Below are 1,426 nucleotides of genomic sequence, written 5' to 3' on the forward strand. Positions count from 1 at the left end.
ATGGAAGAAGAAGAATGGGATGAAAGCAATATCAGAGAATTCACAAAGCTAGTAGAGCAACATGAAAAAACCTGGGAACCTGCTGCTGAAGACCTCAAAACTATAAATGTGGGTAGTGATCAAGCTAAAAAAGAATTGAAAATAGGGACATTGACCACGCCTAAGCAAAGGGTGGAGTTAATAGCTCTATTACATGAGTATGCAGATATTTTTGCTTGGTCTTACGAGGATATGCCTGGTTTGAACACAAATATCGTGGTACACAAGATCCTATTAGAGGAAGGTTGTAAACCAGTCAAACAGAAGTTGAGGAGAGCACATCCGGATACATGGATTAAAGTGAAAGAGGAACTCGAGAAACAATGGCATGCTGGATTCCTAGAAGTTGTTAAATACCCATAATGGGTATCAAACATTGTTGTCGTACCTAAGAAGGAAGGGAAGATTAGAATTTGCGTGGATTTCAGGAATTTGAACAAAGCTAGCCCCAAAGATGATTTCCCACTACCCCACATAGACATTTTAGTGGATGTTTTGATTGCAAGAAAATTTGATTTTTTAGTTAATTTGGGCTTTTATTAGAAGAAATTAAAGTTCTGGAGTCAAAATATAATTTTTGAGAGTTAATTTGGTCAAATCAGGGACTTAATTGCATAAATATTGAAGTTTGATGGCCAATTAGGGACATAATTGAAGAAATCCAAAACCAAGGACCAAATTGTAAAACACGCCCAAATTGAAGGCCTGATTTTGAATCTGACGCATTTTGGCGCCAAATCTCAGTTAAATGAAATGACACGTTTTGGGAAAAACGACGTCGTTTTATGCACTGTTCATATGCACTATTCATAAAAAATACAAAAAACGCAAAACGGTGCCGTTTTGAACAGTACCATCATCTTCTTCCCTGGACACGCAAAGAACAAGGGAAGAAAATGTGTTTTTCTTCTCTATTTTCACCTATCTTTTTACCGACAATTCAACTTCAAAAAGACACCGACACAACCCACTTTCCACGTGCTCGAAGAACGGTGGAGGAGCAGCTGCACAGTGGCCGCCCCAGCCACGTCCCCTCCCTTTTTTTTATGCCTATAAAAGCAGGGGAGGCAGCAAGTGAAAAAAAAAAGAAGAGGAGGAGGCAGATACGAAGAGAGGGAGAAAAAGAAAGAGAGAAGGAAACCAAACACGAGAGAGAGGAGAGGAGAAGAGAAAAAAAACAAAAGAGAGGGAGAGAGAAGAAGATGGAGAAAACTGTGCAAAACCGAGGAGAGAGAGAGAAGAAAAACACACCAAAACACCGGCCACCATGTCTCCGCCGCCAGCAGCACCGCCCCGACACCAATCCCAGGTAATCTCCGGTTGCCCTGTCTTTTTATTTTTTCGATCTACATTAGCATGCAGAACGTGAATTAATTCACATTCTGCA

At 40.4% G+C, this 1,426-nt stretch overlaps 1 protein-coding gene across 1 annotated transcript; it reads left to right on the plus strand.

Annotated features, from left to right (window-relative positions):
- Positions 1 to 402, plus strand: LOC105118589 (uncharacterized). Its single transcript, XM_011016563.1, has one exon. The coding sequence runs from the start codon at positions 1 to 3 to the stop codon at positions 400 to 402; it is 402 nt and encodes a 133-aa protein (XP_011014865.1).
- The last annotated feature ends 1,024 nt before the right edge of the window (positions 403 to 1,426 follow it).

This window comes from Populus euphratica, unplaced genomic scaffold (assembly GCF_000495115.2).
Source record: "Populus euphratica unplaced genomic scaffold, PopEup_1.0 scaffold2057.1, whole genome shotgun sequence".
Lineage (NCBI taxonomy): Eukaryota > Viridiplantae > Streptophyta > Magnoliopsida > Malpighiales > Salicaceae > Populus > Populus euphratica.

Excerpts from the sequence above, each read along its gene's own strand:
- LOC105118589 (XM_011016563.1), top strand. The coding sequence starts at position 1 with ATGGAAGAAGAAGAATGGGATGAAAGCAATATCAGAGAATTCACAAAG.